The sequence below is a fragment of the Salmo trutta genome, chromosome 18, assembly GCF_901001165.1.
Source record: "Salmo trutta chromosome 18, fSalTru1.1, whole genome shotgun sequence".
NCBI lineage: Eukaryota > Metazoa > Chordata > Actinopteri > Salmoniformes > Salmonidae > Salmo > Salmo trutta.
In genome coordinates, this window is record NC_042974.1 from 2,203,397 (window position 1) to 2,227,396 (window position 24,000).

The following is a 24,000-nucleotide window of genomic DNA, read 5'->3' on the forward strand; positions in this document are numbered from 1 at the left end:
AGTGATAATGGCCCTACAGTCATACAGTTTCCTGGCTGTGTAGCAGTGATAATGGCCCTACAGTCATAGAGTTTCCTGACTGTGTAGCAGTGATAATGGCCCTACAGTCATAGAGTTTCCTGACTGTGTAGCAGTGATAATGGCCCTACAGTCATAGAGTTTCCTGACTGTGTAGCAGTGATAATGGCCCTACAGTCATAGAGTTTCCTGACTGTGTAGCAGTGATAATGGCCCTACAGTCATAGAGTTTCCTGACTGTGTAGCAGTGATAATGGCCCTACAGTCATAGAGTTTCCTGACTGTGTAGCAGTGATAATGGCCCTACAGTCATACAGTTTCCTGGCTGTGTAGCAGTGATAATGGCCCTACAGTCATACAGTTTCCTGGCTGTGTAGCAGTGATAATGGCCCTACAGTCATACAGTTTCCTGGCTGTGTAGCAGTGATAATGGCCCTACAGTCATACAGTTTCCTGACTGTGTAGCAGTGATAATGGCCCTACAGTCATAGAGTTCCCTGACTGTGTAGCAGTGATAATGGCCCTACAGTCATAGAGTTTCCTGACTGTGTAGCAGTGATAATGGCCCTACAGTCATAGAGTTTCCTGACTGTGTAACAGTGATAATGGCCCTACAGTCATACAGTTTCCTGGCTGTGTAGCAGTGATAATGGCCCTACAGTCATAGAGTTTCCTGACTGTGTAGCAGTGATAATGGCCCTACAGTCATAGAGTTCCCTGACTGTGTAGCAGTGATAATGGCCCTACAGTCATAGAGTTTCCTGACTGTGTAGCAGTGATAATGGCCCTACATTCATAGAGTTCCCTGGCTGTGTAGCAGTGATAATGGCCCTACAGTCATAGAGTTTCCTGACTGTGTAGCAGTGATAATGGCCCTACAGTCATAGAGTTTCCTGACTGTGTAGCAGTGATAATGGCCCTACAGTCATAGAGTTCCCTGACTGTGTAGCAGTGATAATGGCCCTACAGTCATAGAGTTTCCTGACTGTGTAGCAGTGATAATGGCCCTACAGTCATAGAGTTTCCTGACTGTGTAGCAGTGATAATGGCCCTACAGTCATAGAGTTTCCTGACTGTGTAGCAGTGATAATGGCCCTACAGTCATAGAGTTTCCTGACTGTGTCCAGCTGATAATAATCACCCAAATGAAAACTAGACAGTCAGGAAGCATAGAAAATGTCTCACACTCTGGTAGAGGACAATTCTGGGCTAATTTTGATGGCGTGGAAATATAACCGATTTTCAGTGCGGCCCTCCGGACGAAAATAAAATGCTTTGACATCCCTGCTCTAAATCATTCATAGAACAGGGTATTTATACACTCAATCACACACAATACAATAAAACAGAGTATTACAGTGTAAGTACAGATTGTTACTCTTTTTCTATTGAAATATGGAACATACCAAGGGTGGAACTCGATTCCCATAGTGCACTACTTTTGATGGGCCCTGGTCAAAAGAAGTGCACTATAAAGAGACTAGGGTGCCATTTGAGACAACCTACTTTCTACTCAGTACAGAGAGTAGTATAGTGGAGGTGTATGCAGAGTTTTTTAATTTTCTTAAGCATGCAGGGAATCATTTGGCGTTCTTTTTTCCAGGACTTTGCTCTTAAGACAGTCAAGGAAACTCATGAGTTCTGGAAGGCGCTGATCTCCAAAAAGACCAATGCTGGAGAACTGAACTGGTGAGACTGAGATACAGATTTACAATCTCTGTGTAATATGGCCATCTGTTCAATAGGCTGTCAGTGATGCGGTTGCATTGCTACAACGACAAGTAAAAAGAAACATCGATAAAGCAAAATAAGACGTTTTAGTTAAGTCAATGACTTGTTTTTACTAAAATAGTTTTTTGTGTGTTTTTACAGAGGCATCCCTTTCTTCTCAACTAAAACAGTTGTATTTGTGTTTTTACAGAGGCATCCCTTTCTTCTCAACTAAAACAGTTGTATTTGTGTTTTTACAGAGGCATCCCTTTCTTCTCAACTAAAACAGTTGTATTTTTTTTTTTACAGAGGCATCCTTTTCTTCTCAACTAAAACAGTTGTATTTGTGTTTTTACAGAGGCATCCCTTTCTTCTCAACTAAAACAGTTGTATTTGTGTTTTTCTCCCATCTTCTGTTTGTTGGAACACTGATCCAGTACCAACACCTGTGTCACAGACAGTCCATTCTGCTGTTCCACTACTGATGCTAAGGCTGTTGTTGATGCCGTGAGTTCCTTTCAATTATCATACTATTTGGTTCATCATACTAAAACAGCTTAGCTGGAATATTAATGTGTGCTTGATAAATAATATTGATAATAATGATATTGTCTTGTAGGCATGTGCTTTTGGCCCTGAAGACCCTATTCCAAGTGCAGGTATGTATTTCTATTGTTAGTTCATTCCATTGGTATATGTGCTTTGACGTGAAATTAATCTTATTTAAATTCAATACGCCTGTGATTTATTTACAAAATATCTCTATACGCTATCTATATATCTTTATATTCAACTTTGTTGGATTTCACACTTAACAATGGAACATTTTCTGCTTCTTTTCTCAGTTGACAAATGGTTCTATGTCTGAGTTAACTGCCCCAGAAAGAAGAGCCTTCAGATTGGACCAAAATGCTTTCTCACCTGAACGGAAGAATATACTTGAAAATTACAGAAAACATGTGTAGTATAATTACAGTTTCCCATTTTTAGTATAAATTGTGGTTGATGCTTGTCATCTTAACATGACAAGTACTCAACCAAGTAAGTCTCTTCTTTATGTTTATTATATTTCTCAAACGTGTAAACAATATGACCGTTATAGTCCATCTAAATCTCTGCACTTTACTGTGTCTTGCATCATGTTGTTTGATACATCCCCCTCCTCCTGTTCTGAACACGGTCTTTACCAGTATCTAGTGGTCATGTATCACAACACAAGCCTTATAGCAGACAGGAGAAAAGCTGTTTCAACAGGTGTGTTGAATGTGAAGAATAAAAATGATTTCCCTGAAGTTGGCTCTGACCGGAAATCACAGGATGAAAAGAACTGCTGGAGAATCACTCATCCAACACTCCTCCACTGCCAAGAGGAAAAGATGCGAGCTACTAGATGCCATGTCTAAATATAATGCCTATGATATAATGCAGGGGATTTGAGGTATTTTATGTGAAAGCTAGGTGAAAGGTGAACGCCATAAGCCTATTGCAATATGCTCCCGCACAGCAGGGGGCACTAGTGCGCCACTAGGGGGGTTAGCTAGTTCCCGAAGTCACGTCGAGGAACAATACAATCAGCTGTTCGTTTATCGGATCCGCAGAAGAAACCTAACCAAAGCTGTCATTGTCGACAGGGAGAGGTAAGCTTTGGCAGCTTAATTAAAACAAATATTCAGTCATTTGTATAGTTACATAACGTTACTTGTGTTCCGTCGTATATTTTACTTCGAAAGGGAGAGCTGTCTGTCTGTCTTAGAGTCCTTAGTCCACATGAGGCCAGGATTTTAGCTAAGCTGATAGCCACGTAGCCGAGCTAGCGAGCTAAGTTAGCGATCAGCTGGTGCTAACTAGCATGCTAGGATAAGAAAAGACTTGTATTGTAGTTGATAAACCTAAAGCTGGCTAGCAGCAGCAGTAGCAAGTGCATGTGTGTACAGAGAGCCTGTAGCTATCAATATAGTCATGATGCAATGTGAAAATACTGGTGATCCAGTGAGACCAGTATGATCTCGTCTTGACAAGTGCTAGTTAGCTAGCTAACTTCTCCATTGTCTTCTTTCTTAGGCAAAGACCAGTGAAATGTCATTCCTCTTTGATTGGATCTACAGAGGCTTTAGTGGTGTGCTACAGTTTTTAGGTAATCTCTGATTTCACGTCAATGACTTCAAATGTATTATCAGTAATTTGTAGGACCTTCCACCTAGAATCTGTTCCAAAAAACTTCGTAAATAACAAGGATGCCAACAAACAACGCATACAAAGTAGCATGATCAACTCACCTAGCTAACTAGCTGCCGAATAGGCATCAACTCACCACGTAGCTTATTCTTAATATTTGTCCATAGGCTACCAGAGTGAGGACAGACATTTTTCGGGAATAAACGTGGTGAGTGAAAACCTTAACAAAATAGCCCACTCCCTACCCGGTATCTTATTCTGCCGTTATACAACTTTGTATGCGTTGTTTGTTGGCATCGTTGTTATTTACGAAGTTTTTGGAACAGATTCCTGTTGGAACGTTACACACATTATACCCACTCTTATTATATTATTATATAATAATATATTATATTATACCCACTCTTATCAGTATAATACTGCATGTCACAATGAAGAGTGTGTGTGTTTACAACTCAAACGTTTAATTAACTTGTCAATGTACTTTCCCAGGGTTGTACAAAAAGTCTGGAAAGCTGGTTTTCCTGGGGTTGGATAATGCTGGTAAAACAACCCTTCTGCATATGCTGAAAGATGACAGACTTGGACAGCATGTGCCCACGTTGCATCCAAGTAAGCAGCATCATTTCGAAGTACATTATTGTGTTGTTTTTAAGTCCAATAACGGCAGTGAACACAATGTCAGTGATTTTTAAATGTTTTGTTTCTCCCTGAAGCATCGGAAGAGTTGACGATAGCTGGAATGACATTCACCACGTTTGATCTGGGCGGTCACGTACAAGGTAAGACTTAGGCCTAACTAAGTTGGACACTGCGTCTTTGTAGGGTTTTGGTCAGCATCTTGACCCATTACATTGTCTTTGTAGGTTTTGGTCGGCATCTTGACACATTACATTGTCTTTGTAGGTTTTGGTCGGCATCTTGACACATTACATTGTCTTTGTAGGGTTTGGTCAGCATCTTGACATGTTACATCGTCTTTGTAGGGTTTGGTCGGCATCTTGACACATTACATTGTCTTTGTAGGGTTTGGTCAGCATCTTGACGCATTACATTGTCTTTAGGGTTTAGTCAGCATCTTGACACATTACATTGTCTTTGTAGGGTTTGGTCAGCATCTTGACACATTACATTGTCTTTGTAGGGTTTGGTCGGCATCTTGACACATTACATTGTCTTTGTAGGGTTTGGTCAGCATCTTGACACATTACATTGTCTTTGTAGGGTTTGGTCAGCATCTTGACACATTACATTGTCTTTGTAGGGTTTGGTCAGCATCTTGACACATTACATTGTCTTTGTAGGGTTTGGTCAGCATCTTGACACATTACATCATGTGCTACATCTTCTGTCTCTTTCACAGCTAGAAGAGTGTGGAAGAACTACCTGCCGGCTATCAATGGAGTTGTCTTTCTGGTTGACTGTGCTGACCATGACCGCCTTACAGAATCCAAGATCGAACTTGATGTAAGTCACTGCACACAATGGGCCTAATTTATCAACATTCGTTATGAAAAATGCATACACAAAACCCACGCGTTGAGGCAGCCCTGTTGAGGCAGCCCTGTTGAGGCAGTCATCACTGCAGGTTAGTCCAGGACACACAACGAACATTCTCACTGTCCCATCTCGGTCTCATTGCTGAACCTCTTTCCTGTGTGTGTGTGTGTGTGTGTGTGTGTGTGTGTGTGTGTGTGTGTGCGTGCGTTCAGGCGCTGTTAGCAGATGAGACCATCCTCTCTGTGCCTGTGCTGGTCCTGGGTAACAAGATAGACCGTCCTGAAGCCATCAGTGAGGGGGGACTGAGAGAGGCGTTTGTTCTCGATGGTCAATGCACTGGAAAGGTAAGCATAGAGATGGATGTAGCCTATGGAATTTGTATCTATGGGTAGCATTATACATTTTTTTTAAAGTCCATTTCAGATGAGTGTGTAACTAACGTGTGTGTGTGGTACAGTATTCATGTTCTTCAGATATGCTGTAGAAAATGTTAGTGGCACTCCAGTCTATTTTCACCTCATTTATCACCTGATTTACTTAACAAAAGCCACATCTCAATAGGTGGTCCAGGTACAGTGCCCTTCGAAAGGTATTCAGACCCCTCAACTTTTTCCACAGTTTGTTTTACGTCACAGCCTTTCCTCATCAAGCTACACACAATACCACATAATGACAAAAGCAAAAACAGGTTTTTAGGAATTTGTGCAAATTCATTCAAAATAAAAAATGAAAATATCACATTTTACATAAGTATTCAGACCCTTTACTCAATACTTTGTTGAAGCAGCGATTACAGCCTCGAGTCTTCTTGGGTATGAAGCTTGGCACGCCTGTATTTGGAGAGTTTCTCCCATTCTTCTCTGCAGATCCTTGCAAGCTCTGTCAGGTTGGATGGGGAGCGTTGCTGCACAGCTATTTTCAGGTCTCTCCAGAGTTGTTTGATCGGGTTCAAGTCCGGGCTCTGACTGGGCCACTCAAGGGACATTCAGAGACTTGTCCCGAAGCCACTCCTGCGTTGTCTTGGCTGTGTGCTTAGGGTCGTTGTCCTGTTGGAAGGTGAACCTTCGCCCCCAGTCTGAGGTCCTGAGCAGGTTTTCATCAAGGATCTCTCTGTACTTTGCTACGTTCATCTTTCCCTCAATCCTGACTAGTCTCTTAGTCCCTGCAGCTGAAAAACATCCCCACAGCATGATGCTGCTGCCACCACCATGCTTCACCGTAGGGATGGTGCCAGGTTTCCTCCGGACGTGACGCTTGGCATTCAGGCCAAAGAGTTATATCTTGGTTTCATCAGACCAGAGAATCTTGTTTCTCATGGTCTGGGTCCTTTAGGTGCCTTTTGGCAAACTCAAAGTGGGCTGTCATGTGCCTTTTACTGAGGAGTGGCTTCCTTCTGGCCACTCTGCCATAAAGGCCTGATTGGTGGAGTTCTGCAGAGATGGTTGTCCTTCTGGAAGGTTCTCCCATCTCCACAGAGGAACTCTGGAGCTCTGTCAGAGTGACCATCAGGTTCTTGGTCACCTACCTGACCAAGGCCCTTCTCCCCCGATTGATCAGTTGCCAGGCGGCCAGCTCTAGGAAGAGTCTTGGTGGTTCCAAACTTCTTCCATTTAAGAATGATGGTGGCCACTGTGTTCTTGGGGACCTTCAATGCTGCAGACATTTTTTGTAACCCTTCCCCAGATCTGTGCCTCGACACAATCCTGTCTCGTAGCTTTACGGACAATTCCTTCAACCTCATGGCTTGGTTTTTGCTCTGACATGCACTGCCAACTGTGGGACCTTATATAGACAGGTGTGTGCCTTTCCAAATCATGTCCAATCAATTGAATTGACCACAGGTGGACTCCAATCAAGTTTTCAAAACATCTCCAGGATGATCAATGGAAACAGGAGGCACCTGAGCTCAATTTTGAGTCTAATAACAAAGGGTCTGAATACTTATGTAAATAAGTTGTTTCATTTTTTACAATTTCTTTTAAAATAAATTTGCAAAAATGTCTTAACCTGTTTTTGCTTTATTAGGCAGTGTTGTGTGTAGATTGATGAGGAAACAAATGTAATACATTTTAGAATATGGCTGTAACCTAACAATGTGGAAAAAGTCAAGGGGTCTGAATATTTCTGAATGCACTGTATGACATTGTACAAGTCGGTAATACATTATTCTTTTTTTACCCTTAAGTGTGTGTACATTACTATTTCTACTTGGGATAATGTTTTTCATCAGAGAAAGTCAAGTTGCTGGAGTGGTCTTTAACAGCTTGACCCTGTTGTTCTTCTCCAGGGCAACGTGTCGTTGAAGGATTTGCAGGTACGACCTCTGGAGATTTTCATGTGCAGTGTCCTGAAGAAGCAGGGCTATGGAGATGGCTTCAGGTGGCTGGCACAATACATCGACTGAATCTAGGCAGAGGTTGTTTTGCTAAACGGACTCCATCTTTCTTTGGGGAATGAAGAAGATAAGCTATCAAATGAAATGGCCCTTATCGTCCAACCCCCCCCCCCCCCCCCCCCGTGTGGAAAGATGTGAAGCTCCCAATGGTCAATAATCCGCTTTCTGATTGAGTACATCTGTCAATTTTCAGCATTTAATTGGTCAGTTTTAAAGGTTTTCTATCTATGCAAACTTTTAAAAGTGGTTCATGGTCACCAGATTGAAGATGGGTCTGTGTGTTACTAGTCCATTAATGCAGTATACCGTCGACCCGTTCTCTGGGATGTAATTAGAGTTCCACTTCTATCCCAACAGATTTGATCATATCTGCAGTTCAAGCTACAGCACAGGGCAGATGATATGTAACAATGTAGAACCTTTGTAAGGTAAACTGTGAACTTTTACATTATTTCTGACAAATGATGGACCAAGTAGTTTTTAAATGAAATGGATTATAAATGGTAAGGATATTTATGTGAATGGTGGCGGTACAATGCTTGTTGCGTGTACATAGCAGTCCTACCTAGAATAACATGTTCCATCACTAAGTGGACATGAAAGAGAATAGATAGACTGATTATTCCAGCAGAGCAAGTTCCAATGCACCGAATAGAACAGTGCAAATGTTATCTAAAGTTTAGGGGCTGAGTCCATTTGACCTGGTTCTGTTTCTATACATGGTGTATATCCCAAATGGCAGAATATTGACTATATAGTGCACTACTTCAGAGAACCCATACTTTCTATGCCCCCCCCCCCCCCCCCCAGTCAAAGTAGTGCACTAAATAGGGAATAGGGTGCCAACCCTGGTCAGAAGTAGTACACTAAATAGGGAATAGGGTTGACATTTGGTACGCATCCAGGGGGTTTGAGATCAATTGTAATTGTCCATGCAGCTATTGCCTTCAATGCACTCAGCCAAAGATGAATGCAAACTATTTTGCAAGTGACTTTGGGATGTTTACATATAATAGACCTGGGGGAGGGGTTATAGTAGTGATGTAAAGTTCGTCCTACTACAGTTTAATGAATGAATGGCTATAGTGCCATGATATGCAGGTACATTGTAACAGGCCAGAACAAGAGACCGCCATTGCCATCATTCCATGGTATGCAGCAATAAAGCGGAATGACCATCAGTGGCCACTGCAATGCTAATGTTAACAAAAAGGCTATGCTACTCCACTAACACAGCTCTGGCAGAGGTTTCGTTGAAAAATACATATATTGGGCCCTATTCAATCAGGTCTAGTTTAAAAATACATATATTTCGCCCTATTCGATCAAGGCTGGTTTAAAAAAAAAAAAATCCCTCTTGCATGCTTAGAGTGACGTACTACTCAAGGAAACACCAGGTAGCCTGGGCACCAGTTTGAATAGGGCTCTTGGTCCTTGCCCTGTCCTGGTCGCAGACCTGGGTCATGTTCATTAGGCACCAAACGGATGAAAATGGACTGAAACGGCACTTGGACAATGGAAACACTCATTTTCATTTTCAGTTGCAAAATGTTTTAAAATGTTTTCTGTTGCGAGCCCTAAAATGAACACGTCCCAGATATTTCTAGACCTGCTAGTAAATCTTCTTTGTCATTCTAAGCCTCTGTCATTTGCAACATTTCTTATTATCTTGATGTCAATTTAATTTGAATCTGAAATGGCCATCACTGACATATTTTAGTAGTTTATTATTTATTATCAGAATGAACTAATGGGAACAGGTACTTCCAGCCATGTAGGCTAATACTGCCTTATAGTTTAAATAGAGGGGAGTGTTTCGGCAGTCTGATTCAGCCTTTTGATGATCTAATTGTCACATTTCCTGTCTGCTGTGTAGGTCATTTATTGAAATGATTTATAATGTCCATGATGTGAAGTATTGGCTGTGTGATTCAGACAAATCTATGGTTGAAATGCTGCAGGTACTTCTTGACTATCAGTACAATGATATGAGAGTACATGTGTAGCTCTGAATCTCTGGGAATAACAGCCTTTATATCAGCCAGCATCGGGCTCCGTTCCATTTCAATTCAGGAACTAAACTCATATTCACATTTTTTCTCAAACCTTTTTAATGAGGAGAAATGTAATTGGAATTTCAGTTTCCTACCTGAATTGAAATGGAACTGACCCCAACGCTGTATATCAGTATTTAACTATTGACTACCATTAATGTTTCTGTATTCATTGTAAATAATGTAAAATGGAGATGGTATCTTTCTTTGTACAATTCATTATCCTGGAGCTGACAACACACGCAGGCTGTATCCCAAATAGCACCCTATTCCCTACATAGTGCACTGCTTCTGACCAAAGCCCTATTGACCCTGGTCCAATGTAGTGCACTATAAAGTATAGGTTGCCATTTGGCACATAGACATTATTACTGGATGTACTTATGATAACTCAGATCATTTTAATGTGAGAAATTGCATAAATATTTTTAACAATCAATCCTCACTTGTCATGTTTTGTTGTAAGGCTGTAGATAAAATTGCAAATGCTACAAATCCATACTTCTAATCTACATGTGATAATAAAGTATGTTTGAGATGAGCAGTATTTGCAAATACTGTATAAATACAGCATTAACTGAAAATATAATCTTCGGTGCAGGGCTGTTATCATGCAACTTCCAAAGAGTATCTCTACCCTCTCCTTTAGGTGTATATCAGAGTATTGTTGGTGATGTAGCTCAGTCTCCTTTAGGTTTATATCAGAGTATTGTTGGTGATGTAGCTCAGTCTCCTTTAGGTTTATATCAGAGTATTGTTGGTGATGTAGCTCAGTCTCCTTCAGGTTTATATCAGAGTATTGTTGGTGATGTAGCTCAGTCTCCTTCAGGTTTATATCAGAGTATTGTTGGTGATGTAGCTCAGTCTCCTTTAGGTTTATATCAGAGTATTGTTGGTGATGTAGCTCAGTCTCCTTCAGGTTTATATCAGAGTATTGTTGGTGATGTAGCTCAGTCTCCTTCAGGTTTATATCAGAGTATTGTTGGTGATGTAGCTCAGTCTCCTTTAGGTTTATATCAGAGTATTGTTGATGTAGCTCAGTCTCCTTTAGGTGTATATCAGAGTATTGTTGGTGATGTAGCTCAGTCTCCTTCAGGTTTATATCAGAGTATTGTTGGTGATGTAGCTCAGTCTCCTTCAGGTTTATATCAGAGTATTGTTGGTGATGTAGCTCAGTCTCCTTTAGGTTTATATCAGAGTATTGTTGATGTAGCTCAGTCTCCTTTAGGTGTATATCAGAGTATTGTTGGTCATGTAGCTCAGTCTCCTTTAGGTTTATATCAGAGTATTGTTGTGATGTAGCTCAGTCTCCTTTAGGTTTATATCAGAGTATTGTTGGTGATGTAGCTCAGTCTCCTTTAGGTTTATATCAGAGTATTGTTGGTCATGTAGCTCAGTCTCCTTCAGGTTTATATCAGAGTATTGTTGGTGCTGTAGCTCAGTCTCCTTTAGGTTTATATCAGAGTATTGTTGATGTAGCTCAGTCTCCTTTAGGTGTATATCAGAGTATTGTTGGTCATGTAGCTCAGTCTCCTTTAGGTTTATATCAGAGTATTGTTGTGATGTAGCTCAGTCTCCTTTAGGTTTATATCAGAGTATTGTTGGTGATGTAGCTCAGTCTCCTTTAGGTTTATATCAGAGTATTGTTGTTGATGTAACTTAGTTGTGTCCCAAATGGCACCCTATTCTTTATAAAGTGAACCCTATGGGCCCTGGTCAATAGTAGTGGACCCTAAAGGCAATAGGGTGGCCATTTGGGATGCAGACAAAGGTGGTAAATGGCACTTTGAGCCTGTAGGCGTACATTATCTGCTTCCAGAGTGGTGTCTCCTTCTGCCTGTCACGCCACAAGGACAACAGTGGCTCAGCATCTGCCGTGTCGTGCCTTTAAATTCCCCAGCGGGGAGAAATCATGTGTCAAAAGGTGCAGCTATGGTTTATGTGGCTTTCACCTGTGTCTTCAGCACCCAGATACTTTGCTGTCGAGACCACTGAGCTATGATGGAGCCTGTTGAGAGTGCAGTTTCATGTCCTGACGTTGGGAGGCAGTTTAGGACCAATGAAATGAAAACCTGTCTCCACGTTCAGCTCTGACATAAACTTCCATTTTAGGTAACAGGGACTTGAAGTAAAGAATTCTATAATTATCCATGTATGTTGGATTTGTTTTTAAACTATCCATTGTCAGTCATTTTGTTGATCACATACAGTATACATCACTATATTTCTAACTATTCAACAGAAATCACGTCAGAAAGGATTCAGAGATTCACCTCCCAAATCTTACAAAAATTGCAGGAGAGAGGCTATTTGTAAAGTAGTACAGAAAATGCAAGAGGTTTTGGGCCCAATGCCTTTAATAGTAAAGTGCTCAGCCTAGGAGAAGTACATTCATGTTCACTATAACGTGCAATATACTAAAAACAACTAAAGTGATGGAATAATAATGGCAACAATATACTCATAGAAAACAATCTAACGGTGAGAATTCAAGTATACACACAGAACTTCAAGTAGCATACACGTTGTTTTATAAACACCAAAATAAAGACTGAGAATAGAACATTGACTGACACGTTCTTTGAAGTGATTTACAAAGTTCCCATAGGATAAGGTCGTGTCTGCATCCCAAAATGGAAGACTATTCCCTATATAGTACACTACTTTTCACCAGAGAGTCTGTATGAACCCTGGTAGAAAGTAGTGCACTATATAAGGTGCCATTTGGGACGTTTGCCTTGGTGGTGTAGGTTGATGGGACTAGTAATATACATTCTACTAGTTCTGAGTTGAAATAATACAATAGGTAACAAAGGTCCCGTAGCAGTTTCATAAGAGATATTAGTAGTTATTGTGTCTATGTTAATCGATATATATATAGTATTTTAAAGGTTTCTAGACCGCCGAGAGCCGTGTACATCAGTATACCTTTAGCAGTAAAGTAGCACAGAACCCTTCCTTCATAACAACCCTGTTTCTAAGTCCTGTATTTATCTACATAACGCATAAACACATTCATTTTCACTAATTATCCAATGAGTAACATTACTTCCCAATGAGTAACATTACTTACCAATGAGTAACATTAAATCCGTCAAAATCGAAACGAGAAATATGCTTCGTTAAGAAACTATTAAGAGAAAATAACAATTTCTCTCAGTAGTGGAATCCCCCCCTAAAGAGAGACTTGCATCCCAAATGGCTCCCTAATCCCTGTATAGTGCACAACTTTAGACCAGAGCTTTATGGGCCCTGATAAAAAGCTGTACACTATAAAAGGGAAAAGTGTTCCATTTGGGATATAACCAGAGTTATTTCTTCCCGCTAGTCTCGTTGTCCTGCTTCATAGATCATAGCTACAGGATTTATATACGCAGCAACTCTGATTTTGGCAACATAATCCCGTAAATATTGAACCCTTTTCCACTGTCTCAGGTCTCAATCCGTTCCATTTCAGCAGATCTGCGATTTCAATATTCAAGCAATTGTTCACAATGGAACATAAATCTATGATACTAGATGCATTTCTGACAATAACAGTTGATGGCCAGATTATCAGATGATAGTTCTCTATGGTGTCGCTAGACGCTGTTCTTCAGAACAGCGAAACAGAACGCTCTCTTGCTTACAAAACAGAAAAGAATGAAGCAATAATTCACATATTTAAGACAAAAACTAGCAATCTCACCACTGTACCACCCCCCCCCCTCCCACCTCCCACTCCCCAGATCCACATGGGGACAGTACAGACAGAATTTCATGCCCCAAAATCCCCAAATCTTTTGTTGTTAGGAGACAAAGATGATTGTGTCCCAAATGGCACCTGATTCCCTATTTAGTGCACTCCTTTTGACCAGAGCCCTATGGGTGTCCCTATGAGACCTGGTCAAAAGTAGTGCACTATATAGGGAATAGGGTGCCATTTGGGATGCAAGCCTCAGCCATCATCCCTGTAGTGGTAGGCCAGTGGATCCATCCTGACCAGGCTCTCCGTTTGGGTTCAGTTCTACCAGATGTATCCTCCGTCGTCTGCCTCCCCCTCTTCCTCCTCCTCCTCCTCCTCTTCTCCGTTATCCTCCGCCTCCTTCTCTTCCTCATCCTCCCATCCTACGCCACTCCCAAAATCTCCGGAATATCCCACCAGCTCATCTGGAACGAGGGATGAAATGAAAAGAGTATTTCTCAGTTAACAATTCCTATGATTTCATGTGACAAAAGACTTCAGGTAACATACAGTAGGATGTTTGTAGGTAGTTAATACTGGTACATATTGCAGTCTCTCCTTGTCCATCCACTGCTTTCAGGGTAAGGACAGAAATGTGTATTATAGATTTCAAATGAACTATCCCTTTAATACTGCTGAAATTCAAACAAACCACACTGCGCCGCCGTGGCCATCCCACTGTTCTGGACTGTTCAGTACAGTGTGATGTCCACACAGTGCATTTGTTTCAATCCTGGTCTTATTAGAAGACCAAAAGCCATTTTGTTTTAGTCCTATACAGCCCTATGGCCCTATACAGCTCTACAGCCCTATGGCCCTATACAGCCCTACAGCCCTATGGCCCTATACAGCCCTACGGTCCTATACAGCCCTATGGCCCTATACAGCCCTACAGCCCTATGGCCCTATACAGCTCTACAGCCCTATGGCCCTATACAGCCCTATGGCCCTATACAGCCCTACAGCCCTATGGCCCTATACAGCCCTATGGCCCTATACAGCCCTATGGCCCTATACAGCTCTACAGCCCTATGGCCCTATACAGCTCTACAGCCCTACAGTCCTATACAGCTCTACAGCCCTACGGTCCTATACAGTCCTACAGCCCTACGGTCCTATACAGCCCTACAGCCCTATCGCCCTATACAGCCCTACGGTCCTATACAGCCCTATACAGCCCTACGGCCCTATACAGCCCTATACAGTCCTACAGCCCTACAGCCCTATACAGCCCTATACAGCCCTATGGCCCTATACAGCCCTACATCCATATACAGTCCAATACATCCCTATAGCCCTACATAACCCTATAGCCCTATACAGCCGTACAGCCCTATACAGCCTTATAACCCTACAGCCCTATAGCCCTACAGCCCTATACAGCCCAATACAGCCCTATAGCCCTATAACCCTATAGCCCTAAACAGCCCTATACAGTCCTACAGCCCTATACAGTCCTACAGCCCAATACAGTCCTACAGCCCTATACAGTCATACAGCCCTATACAGTCCTACAGCCCTATACAGTCCTACAGCCCTATACAGTCCTACAGCCTACATCCCTATACAGTCCTACAGCCCTATACAGTCCTACAGCCCTATACAGTCATACAGCCCTATACAGTCATACAGCCCTATACAGTCATACAGCCCTACACAGCCCTATAGCCCTATACAGTCATACAGCCCTATACAGCCCTACAGCCCTATACAGCCCTATACAGCCCTACAGCCCTATACAGTCCTACAGCCCTACAGCCCTATACAGTCCTACAGCCCTATACAGCCCTACAGCCCTATACAGTCCTACAGCCCTATACAGTCCTACAGCCCTATACAGCCCTATACAGTCATACAGCTCTATACAGCCCATAATACTGATTGTATTATATAACCACCAAGAAGTTCTTCACTACAGTCCTACAGCGTGATATTCTAAAGCAATTGTACATGAGAGGGTGTGCTAAATAACTTGTTTAGCACAGCTGTGCTGCGGTCATAGTTAGGAGGCGAAGCAAAGTGCTGTAAATGGAGTTTGAAGTGGAGGGAGTACAGGGCTTAGCGTGTCTCTAGAAGAGGCTAAAAAGAGATTTGGGCTTGAATATTTTCAGAACAAGTCGAGTAATTGATTAAGGGAGGAGTATTCAAATGCATAGGATGTAGTGATCATAATATAGTAGCCATATCTAGGAAAACAAAAGTTTCAAATGCTGGGCCTAATATAGTGTATAAGAGGTCATACAATACGTTTTGTAGTGATTCATATGTTGATGATGTAAATAATATTTGCTGGTCTGTGATGTGTAATGAGGAGCAACCAGACGCTGCACTTGACGCATTTTTATGAAATGTGCTTATTCCAGTTACTAATAGCACGCACCCATTAAGAACATAACTGTAAAAACTGTTCAATCTCCTTAGATTGATGAGGAATTGAAAAATTTTATGGTTAAGAAGGATGAGGCAAAAGGTATGACAAATAAGTCTGGCTGTACAACTGATTGGCAAATGTACTGCAAATTGAGAAATCGTGATTAAACTAAATAAAAACAAATATAAAATATACTATGAAACTCAAATAAATTATATAAAGAATGATAGTAAAAAGCTTTGCAGCACCTTAAATGAAAATTTGTGAAAAAAGGCAAACTCAGCTCCATCATTCATTGAATCAGATGGCTCGTTCATCACAAAACCAACTGATATTGTCAACTAATTTAATGACTTTTTCATTGTCAAGATAAGCAAACTTAGGGATGACATACCAGCAACAAACGCTGACACTACACATCCAAGTATATCTGACCAAATTATGAAAGACAAGCACTGTACTTTTGAATTCCGTAAAGTCAGTGTGGAAGAGGTGAAAAAAATTATTGTTGTCTATCAACAATGACAAGCCACCAGGGTCTGACAATCTGGATGGAAAATTACTGAGGATAATAGCGGATGATATTGCCACTCCTATGTGCCATATCTTCAATTTAAGCCTACTAGAAAGTGTGTGCCCTCAGGCCTGGAGGGAAGTTAAAGTCATTCTGCTAGCCAAGAATAGTAAAGCCCCCTTTACTGGCTCAAATAGCTGACCAATCAGCCTGTTACCAACCCTTAGTAAACTTCTGGAAAAAATTGTGTTTGACCAGATACAATGCTATTTTACAGTGAACAAATTGACAACAGACTTTCAGCACACTTATAGGGAAGGACATTCAACAAGCACAGCACTTACACAAATGACTGATGATTGGCTGGGAGAAATTGATGATAAAAAGATTGTAGGGGCTGTTTTGTTAGACTTCAGTGTGACTTTTGACATTATCGATCATAGTCTGCTGCTGGAAAAACGTATGTGTTATGGCTTTACACCCTCTGCTATAATGTGGTTAAAGAGTTACTTGTCCAACAGAACACAGAGGGTGTTCTTTAATGGAAGCTTCTCAAATATCATCCAGTTAGAATCAGGAATTCCCCAGGGTAGCTGTTTAGGCCCCTTGCCTTTTTCAATTTTTACTAATGACATGCCACTGACTTTGAGTAAAGCCAGAGTATCTATGTATGCGGATGACTCAACACTATACACGTCAGCTACTACAGCAACTGAAATGACAGCAAAACTTAACAAAGAGCTGCAGTTAGTTTCAGAGTGGGTGGCAAGGAATAAATTAGTCCTAAATATTTCTAAAACGAAAAGCATTGTATTTGGGACAAATCATTCACTAAACCCTAAACCTCAACTAAATCTCGTAATGAATAATGTGGAAATTGAGCAAGTTGAGGTGACTAAACTGCTTGGAGTAACCCTGGATTGTAAACTGTCATGGTCAAAACATATTGATACAACAGTAGCTAAAATGGGGAGAAGTCTGCCTTCTAAAGATTCTGACATTTCTTGTCCAAATATTTATATATTCTTAATTCCATTCCTTTACTTTAAATTTGTGTGTATTGTTGTGAAATTGTTAGATATTACTTGTTAGATATTACTGCACTGTTGGAGCTAGAAACACAAGCATTTCGCTACACCCGCAATAACATCTACTTAACATGTGTATGTGATCAATACAATTTGATTTGATGTAACAACACTATCAACAAGGCACGTCCTATAGGCCATAGTTTTGTCACACCTGGACTACTGTTCAGTAGTGTGGTCAGGTGCCACAAAGAGAGACTTTGGAAAATTACAATTGGCTCAGAACAGTGCAGCACGGCTGGCCCTTAAAAGTACAAGGAGAGCTAACATTAAATCTCTCATGGCTCAAAGTAGAAGAGAGATTGACTTCATCACTACTTGCTTTTGTAAGAAGTGTTGACAAGCTGAATGCACTGAGCTGTCTGTTTGAACTGCTGGCACACAGCTCTGACACTGACACTGACATAGCCTAGTGGTTAGAGTGTTGGACTAGTAACCGAAAGGTTGCAATTTCAAATCCCTGAGCTGACAAGGTACAAATCTGTTGTTCTGCTGCTGAACAAGGCAGTTAACCCGCTGTCATTGTAAATAAGAATTTGTTCTTAACTGACTTGCCAAGTTAACTAAAGGTAAAAAATAAAAAACACCCATGCATACCCCACAAGACATGCCACCAGAGGTCTCTTCACGGTCCCCAAGTCCAGAACAAACTATGGGAGGCACACAGTACTACATAGATCCATGACTACATGGAACTCTATTCCATATCAGGTAACTGATGCAAGCAGTAGAATCAGGTAAAAATATACCTTATGAAACAGCGGGGACTGTGAAGAGACACATGCACACACACGTAATATTGTTGTATGGTGGTATTATACATTCTGTATTGTAGATATGTAGTGGTGTAACAATGTTATATGATGTACTGTTTTATATTTTGTTTTATACGTAAGTGCTTTAATCTGTCTGGACCCCAGGAAGAGTAGCTGTTGCCTTGGCAACAGCCAATGGGGCTCCTTAATAAATACAAATGGGAGGGAAAGCATTTCTCTACACTCTCAATAGCATCTGCTAACCATGTGTATGTGACCAATAAAATGTGATTTGATTTGAAAGTGAGAGGAGGTTGAAAAGACTGAGGGAGGTTTGAATCTATTGAAGCTAGCAATAACAATGGAGAGGGTATTCAGAGGAAGATTGAGGTCAAGTTCAAACAGAGTGAGCCGGACGCCAGTTACAGTTCTGGAGGTGAAGGCGTAGATGGTGTTGTGAGGATCTCGGAGCCCGAGCCTTGCATTGATGGACATGGTTATTGATCAAAATAAGTTTGGTCCAATGGGAGTGAGCGTGGAACCAGGCCTTTTGGCCGATTCATGGGTGGTTTCAGGTTGGGTGGAAAAGATGGTGGGTGCTGTTGGGTCGGTGACGGTAACCCGAAGTGGACTTGTGTTTCTTCAGATCAGAGGGAGCAGGGCACTCCGTGCGACGCAACTTGGGGAAAGATCTGTATCTTGCTTTACGCTTAGTTACAGGGCACCATTAAAGGGAGTGATTTCTGGGGTAGCGTTAAGTTTGGAGGTGGAACAATTGAAATGGAAGATTCCTGGTGTTGGTGACGCTCGTCGTTTGGTGCGACGCAGACCTGGTGGAGAGCATGGTGAAACAGAGGAGTCACCGTTAGTCCTTTTGAGTTTTGAACACTGGAGGTTGGTGGCACCTTAATTGGGGAGGACGGGCTCATGGTAATGGCTGGAGTGGAATGGTATCAAATACATCAAACACATTTGTTTCCAGGTGTTTGATGCCGTTCCATTAGCTCGGTTCCAGACATTATTATGAGCTGTCCTCCCCTCAGAAGCCTCCACTGGTTTGGAGTCAGAGTTTCTAGCCAACAAAGCCATGTTAGGATATATCAGGTATCCTGTTAGAGCTTCTGTTCTGAATCCACTGCTCTGTTTCAGGTGTAACGTTTATGGCCATGTCACAGCAGTGTATAGGACGGAGATTCCAAGATGTGGGAAGTGTGCAGGAGGTGAAAGAGGATTGTGTCGTTTCGGTGGATTAAGTTGTGTGTGTTAACTGTAGGGGTGTCTATGATGCTGGGGATCGGAAGTGTCCGGTGCGAGAGAGGCAGATTGAGGTGGCTTTGAGTCAGAGTAGTACAGAAGATGTTGTACGCTGAGGCAGTGAAGAAAGTAGAGAAGGAGGGGTCAAAGGTGAGGGATCCTGAGAGGATTCCAGTGAATAGTAGATCTGTGCCAGAACAGAAGGATCGGCCAACGAGTGATATATGCTTCAGTAAGGTTGGCTTCTTAGTGTTCATAGCAAATGGTTATCAACTGTACCGCAGAAATTGAACGTAAATCACAGAGAATAGATGTTGTTGTGGTGGCAGCTGCAGAGATGTATTTGGATATATGAGATTTGACTTCAGAAGAGTTACAGGGTGTGGTGTCCCGTCCTCCCAGGCCGCTGGCAGGGTGCAGGAGCAGATAGGATCAAAGTAGTGGAATGGGGTAGTGGGTTTTAATGACTGTAGGGTTAGTTGGCCTGGTGCAGGAGCAGATAGGATCAAAGTAGTGGAATGGGGTTGTGGGTTTTAATGACTGTAGGGTTAGTTGGCCTGGTGCAGGAGCAGATAGGGTCAAAGTAGTGGAATGGGGTAGTGGGTTTTTAATGACTGTAGGGTTAGTTGGCCTGGTGCAGGAGCAGATAGGGTCAAAGTAGTGGAATGGGGTAGTGGGTTTTTAATGACTGTAGGGTTAGTTGGCCTGGTGCAGGAGCAGATAGGGTCAAAGTAGTGGAATGGGGTAGTGGGTTTTTAATGAGTGTAGGGTTAAGTTGGTTAGGGTAATTCAAATATATGTATATCTTTATTTATAATATTTCCCGGTTCCCCTTTCCCATTTTGTATCACAAAGTGTAGTGGATCTATCTATCTACAAAGTGTAGTGGATCTGAATTACCCTAACCAACCTATAGTTCCGTTGGGGACGGTAATGCCACATATTGGATACCAACCGCTGTTAAACTTCACAGGAGAAGAGGAGTCCTGTAGAGCAGCATAGCCATGCTAAAAAAGTCATTTTTTACACAACCTTGAGTGTACAATTAAGCAATAAGGCCCGAGGAGGTGTGGTATATGGCCAATATACCACGGCTAAGGGCTGTTCTTAGGCACGACGCAAACCTGGACACAGCTCTTAGCCGTGGTATATTGGTCATATATCACAAACCCTCCAGGTGCGTTATTGCTATTATAAACTGGTTACCAACGTAATTAGAGCAGTAAAAATAAATGTTCTGTCATACCCGTGGTATACGGTCTGATATAAAACGGCTTTCAGCCAATCAGCATTCAAGGCTCAAACCACCCAGTTTATAATTGCTTTTCTACAACGGGTGACCAATTAAATAAAAAACGTTATTTTGATAAATGTATTCATAGGCTTCTATTTCATCCCTCATCAAAAATATAGGCCCAGTCCCGACACATCTATGGTTGCTAGCCAAGCCGGCTGGCCGTTCATTCTGGTTAGGTTGACAGAGACGCGACCCAGTCGTTAAGTCTTTTTGTTCTGTATCTATGGACGAGACCCAGTCGTTAAGTCTTTTTGTTCTGTATCTATGGACGAGACCCAGTCGTTAAGTCTTTTTGTTCTGTATCTATGGACGAGACCCAGTCGTTAAGTCTTTTTGTTCTGTATCTATGGACGCGACCCAGTCGTTAAGTCTTTTTGTTCTGTATCTATGGACGAGACCCAGTCGTTAAGTCTTTTTGTTCTGTATCTATGGACGAGACCCAGTCGTTAAGTCTTTTTGTTCTGTATCTATGGACGCGACCCAGTCGTGTTCTAAATGTTCCGTTGCCATGCTGGCTGGCAACGCTCTTATCCCTTGCTTGCTAGCTAGCCAACTAGGGCTAACTTCCAGTCACATCAAACAGTGAAGCAAGAATAACAGCAAAGTATCTGCATGTCGTTTGACCTGTTTTTATATGAATATTTCTTTGCATATGTCCATAAAAATGATGCTGATTCATGATTTCGACTGGCTGAGAAAAGATGTCTGTCTCATCCTGATATGTTAATTCATTCTCAATAGGATAGTGGAGATCACATTTCAATATGCAAATGTCCAGAGACAGACAGAAACGTTTGTACAAATCCCCCTGTTGTTGCAAACCAAACGTTAGACTAGAAGCAAGGGGATATAATGTCTAGATGCTTTTTACAGTGGACATCACGTTAATGAATTGGTTGATGGGACACTGGATGCACAGGCATTTCTCATAGGCTGACCCATACTAAACCGTTTTTTTTAGCGTGGCTTAGAACGCGTCTCAACCAATCACAATGCCTGCTTTTTGTTATTGTATAACCACCAAGAAGCTCTTCACTACAGCCCTACAGCTCTTACCACAGTCAGGGTTGCCATGGATTCTGGAGCCCATAATTTCTCCTCCGTGCTGGTCGACACACCAACACTCTCCCATGCTCTGGTCACACTGCAGCTGCCTGTAGTAGCCATCCTCATCACAGCTGGGGATGTACATGCCTGCAAACACACACGCACGCACGCACGCACGCACTCACACACACACACACACACACACACACACACACACACACACACACACACACACACACACACACACACACACACACACACACACACACACACACACACACAGTGTTGTTAAATATGTATGCACTGTGCTGCGGAGCTCTCTGCGCTGCCTCACACCGGTGGAAGAGATAAGTGGTGCATAAATGAAAAACGTCAGCGCAGCTTGTAGACCTGTGAGGAGACTCAGTCTGGAAAGGAAGGAGAGGTAACAGAGGAGGAGCTGTCTGTTGGAGAATGCCAGAGAGAGAGAGAGAGAGACAAGGTGAGGAAAAGGGTATAAGAGAGGGAGAAAGACAGAGAGGGAGACAGAAAGAGAGATGAGAGGGAAGAATAGAGGGAGAAAGAGAAAGAGAGGAAGAGAGAGGGACAGAAAAAACAGGGAGGCGAGAGAGTGAGCGAGACACAGAGAGAGGGTCAGAAAAAACAGGGAGAGGAAAAAGTGAGAGAGACAGAAAAAACAGGCAGAGGTGAGAGAGTGAGAGAGACAGAGAAAGAGGGACAGAAAAAACAGGGAGAGGAAAGCGTGAGAGAGACAGAGAGAGTAGTAGTATTTATTAGGAACCCCAATGAGCTGCTGCAAAGGCAGGGGCTACTCTTCCTGGGGTCCATACAGGAAACAACATAAAATACACAGCACTGCATTACAATGTAGTCATTTAGCAGACGTTCCCATCCAGAGAGACCCACAGCTAGCGCACTCATCTCAAGATAGCCAGGTGACACAACCAGGCATCACATACCACTACATAATACAATACAAAGTCCATCAAAACGTCTGTGTGTCTCAAAGAGAGAGAGACGGGACTCAAGTCTGCTTTACTGAGCCAGGCCTTTATTCAAGATGCATTAATCTAATTATAAATTTACTCATGCATGTCTCTCTATGCCGTGATTTTAATCTATATATCTATACATTTTCTCAGCTACAGTTGAAGTGGGAAGTTTACATACACTTAGGTTGGAGTCATTAAAACTCGTTTTTCAACCACTCCACAAATTTCTTGTTAACAAACTATAGTTTTGGCAAGTCGGTTAGGACATCTACTTTGTGCATGACACAAGTAATTTTTCCAACAATTGTTTACAGACAGATTGTATCACTTAAAATTCACTGTATCACAATTCCAGTGGGACAGAAGTTTGCATACACTAAGTTGACTGTGCCTTTAAACAGCTTGGAAAATTCCAGAAAATTATGTCATGGCTTTAGAAGCTTCTGTTAGGCTAATTGACATACTTTGAGTCAATTGGACGTGTACCTGTGGATGTATTTCAAGGCCTACCTTCAAACTCAGTGCCTCTTTGCTTGACATCATGGGAAAATCAAAATAAATCAGCCAAGACCTCAGAAAAGAAATTGTAGACCTCCACAAGTCTGGTTCATCCTTGGGAGCAATTTCCAAACGCCTGAAGGTACCATGTTCATCTGTACAAACAATAGTACGCAAGTATAAACACCATGGGACCACGCAGCCGCCATACCGCTCGGAAGGAGATGCGTTCTGTCTCCTAGAGATGAACGTACTTTGGTGCGAAAAGTGCTAATCAATCCCAGAACAACAGCAAAGGACCTTGTGAAGATGCTGGAGGAAACATGTACAAAAGTATCTATATCCACAGTAAAATGAGTCCTATATCGACATAACCTGAAAGGCCGCTCAGCAAGGATGAAGGCACTGCTCCAAAACCACCATAATAAAGCCAGACTACGGTTTGCAACTGCACATGGGGACAAAGATCGTACTTTTTGGAGAAATGTCCTCTGCTCTGATGAAACAAAATAGAACTGTTTGGCCATAATGACCATCGTTATGTTTAGAGGACAAAGGGGGAGGCTTGTAAGCCGAAGAACACCATCCCAACCGTGAAGCACAGGAGT

The 24,000-nt window shown here is 42.0% G+C and overlaps 3 protein-coding genes across 4 annotated transcripts in view; 2 read left to right on the forward strand and 1 right to left on the reverse strand.

Moving 5' to 3' along the window:
• The window catches only part of ppa1a (inorganic pyrophosphatase 1a), a 10,422-nt gene extending 7,402 nt beyond the window's left edge, over positions 1-3,020 (forward strand). Inside the window, exons 8-11 of the mRNA XM_029697505.1 lie at positions 1,622-1,707; positions 2,166-2,235; positions 2,348-2,387; positions 2,574-3,020. Coding sequence (XP_029553365.1) covers positions 1,622-1,707; positions 2,166-2,235; positions 2,348-2,387; positions 2,574-2,596 — 219 coding nt within the window. The 3' untranslated portion in view covers positions 2,597-3,020. The remainder of the gene's footprint in view (positions 1-1,621; positions 1,708-2,165; positions 2,236-2,347; positions 2,388-2,573) is intronic.
• A 238-nt stretch (positions 3,021-3,258) lies between these two features.
• sar1aa (secretion associated, Ras related GTPase 1Aa) lies at positions 3,259-10,291 on the forward strand. Its single transcript, XM_029697506.1, has 7 exons — positions 3,259-3,365; positions 3,790-3,862; positions 4,396-4,515; positions 4,620-4,685; positions 5,267-5,370; positions 5,616-5,747; positions 7,691-10,291. Exons 2-7 carry the CDS (start codon positions 3,805-3,807, stop codon positions 7,805-7,807), a joined length of 597 nt encoding a protein of 198 aa, XP_029553366.1. The 5' UTR covers positions 3,259-3,365; positions 3,790-3,804; the 3' UTR covers positions 7,808-10,291.
• Positions 10,292-12,167: 1,876 nt separating this feature from the next.
• Positions 12,168-24,000, reverse strand: part of LOC115152738 (testican-2) — a 104,909-nt gene continuing 93,076 nt past the window's right edge. For both annotated transcript variants that reach the window (XM_029697508.1, XM_029697507.1), the window contains exons 11-12: positions 21,912-22,049; positions 12,168-14,001 (exon numbers count right to left, since the gene is read on the reverse strand). In XM_029697508.1, coding sequence (XP_029553368.1) covers positions 13,859-14,001; positions 21,912-22,049 — 281 coding nt within the window. In that variant the 3' untranslated portion in view covers positions 12,168-13,858. The remainder of the gene's footprint in view (positions 14,002-21,911; positions 22,050-24,000) is intronic.